At 38.8% G+C, this 1,811-nt stretch overlaps 1 protein-coding gene across 1 annotated transcript; it reads left to right on the forward strand.

Moving 5' to 3' along the window:
* Positions 1-581: 581 nt before the first annotated feature.
* LOC111149314 (cytochrome c oxidase subunit 7B2, mitochondrial-like) lies at positions 582-824 on the forward strand. Its single transcript, XM_022506311.1, has one exon. The coding sequence runs from the start codon at positions 582-584 to the stop codon at positions 822-824; it is 243 nt and encodes an 80-aa protein (XP_022362019.1).
* Positions 825-1,811: the final 987 nt, after the last annotated feature.

Below are 1,811 nucleotides of genomic sequence, written 5' to 3' on the forward strand. Positions count from 1 at the left end.
GAGGTCCGTAAAGTCATCTGTGTGACTAAAAAAGAAAATAAAATTTTTTTGCTAAAGAACTGCCAGACTAATCAGAAAGCTGAGATGGTTTCAAACAGACTTGCTGGCTTCTGTGACCTAGGAAAGTTCTAGTCCTTCACTCCTCAAGGCCAGTGGTCTGCAAATCTCAAAGAAAGCAAATAGTTCTGTTACAGATCATGGATCTTAGATCTGCAAGTTACAAGTGTGGTAACTTGAAGCAAATGAACCCGTAAGACCTGCTCGTGTACTGTTACACAAGCATTCTTTGGAGCTGGGGATTATTGTCTCAGTTTGCCATTGAAGAGTCTAAGGCAAAGAGAGGTTAAGTAACGGCCCGATTTCACACAGCTAATCAGTAGCAGAGCTGAGACTCAAATCCGTTCATTATGGTATCAGAGTTATATGACGGGTCACACTCTTAGAGTGGTGTGAGTGAAACATTCAAAGGGAGAAACTGAATGTAGATCAGATGTCATTGCTTATCTTTTGTTTTTCCAGGTCTCTTTGCAAGGAAATAGACCAACAGCTGTAATCAGCGGCAGTCCTGTCACACCTTCATCATGTTTCCCTTGACCAGAAATGCACTAAATCAGTTCAAGATTCGAAGCATTCAACAACTTAGGTCAAGACAGAGTCACAAAAATCATTCTCAAGATTTCCATGATAGATACGGTAACACTGTATTAGCCAGTGGGACTGCTTTCTGTGTTGTTGCATGGGTGTTCACGGCCACACAGATTGGAATAGAGTGGAACCTGTCTCCAGTGGGAAGAGTCACCCCAAAAGAATGGAATGATGAGTAACCATCAAAGTTACTGTAATACAAAATTGTTTCAAAATCAACTTGTCACTTAAGCACTCTGCTGCTCATTAAAATATAGCATAATTGAAGAAATAAAATACATTTGAAACCTTTAAAAAGTTGTTGAAAATACTCATTATAGTGCCTAGAAGCAAGACAGTAGCAGTTAGTATAGGTTATAGATTATGAATAATAAATATTTGAAAGTAGAATTAATAATGCATGTGTTTTTCTGGCTTAATGATTTACATTAGGTATCCCTTAGTGGGAATACACACATATGTACCTTACAAATTAGTTTAATTGTTTGGCAGATTCTCTTGAATCTTTCCTTAAAATATATTCATGATAAAAAAAATTCATGATCTATTTTTCACATCCTTTTATCTTTCCCACCATGATCTGAATCACCATACTCTCACTGGGGTTACTATAAAAACTTTCTCACCAGTCTCCTTTCTTCGTCACATAATGTCCCCCCAAACCTGCATCCTCTACCCCACCATACACAACTTTTTTCTTTTTAACACAGAAGCCAGAATGCTCATTTTATTTTTTTATTTTATTTTTTAAAATTTTGTTTATTTATTTATTTGACAGAGCCAGAGAGCACAAACTGGGAGAATGGCAAAGGGAGAGGGAGAAGCTGGCTCCCCGCTGAGCGAGAGCCTGATGCAGGGCTCCATCCCAGTACCCTGGGATCATGATCTGAGCTGAAGGCAAATACTTAACCAGCTGAGCTACCTAGGCACCCCCAGAATGGTAATTTTAAAACATTCATGATATCACTCCTCTTTTCAAAACCCAGTGACTGCATTCCACTCAGAGCTAAAGCCAAAGTCCTTAGAAAGGTACACAGGCCCCTAGATGCTGCACTGGTCAGTTTTACTCTTGCATCAGGACACTTCCATTTGCTCTTTTCTCTGCTTTCAGTGTATTTCATTCAGATCTTGTATGACTCATTTCATCATAGTTTTCAAGGTTTCAT

The sequence above is a fragment of the Enhydra lutris genome, unplaced genomic scaffold, assembly GCF_002288905.1.
Source record: "Enhydra lutris kenyoni isolate GAN:26980312 unplaced genomic scaffold, ASM228890v2 scaffoldscaffold21, whole genome shotgun sequence".
NCBI lineage: Eukaryota > Metazoa > Chordata > Mammalia > Carnivora > Mustelidae > Enhydra > Enhydra lutris.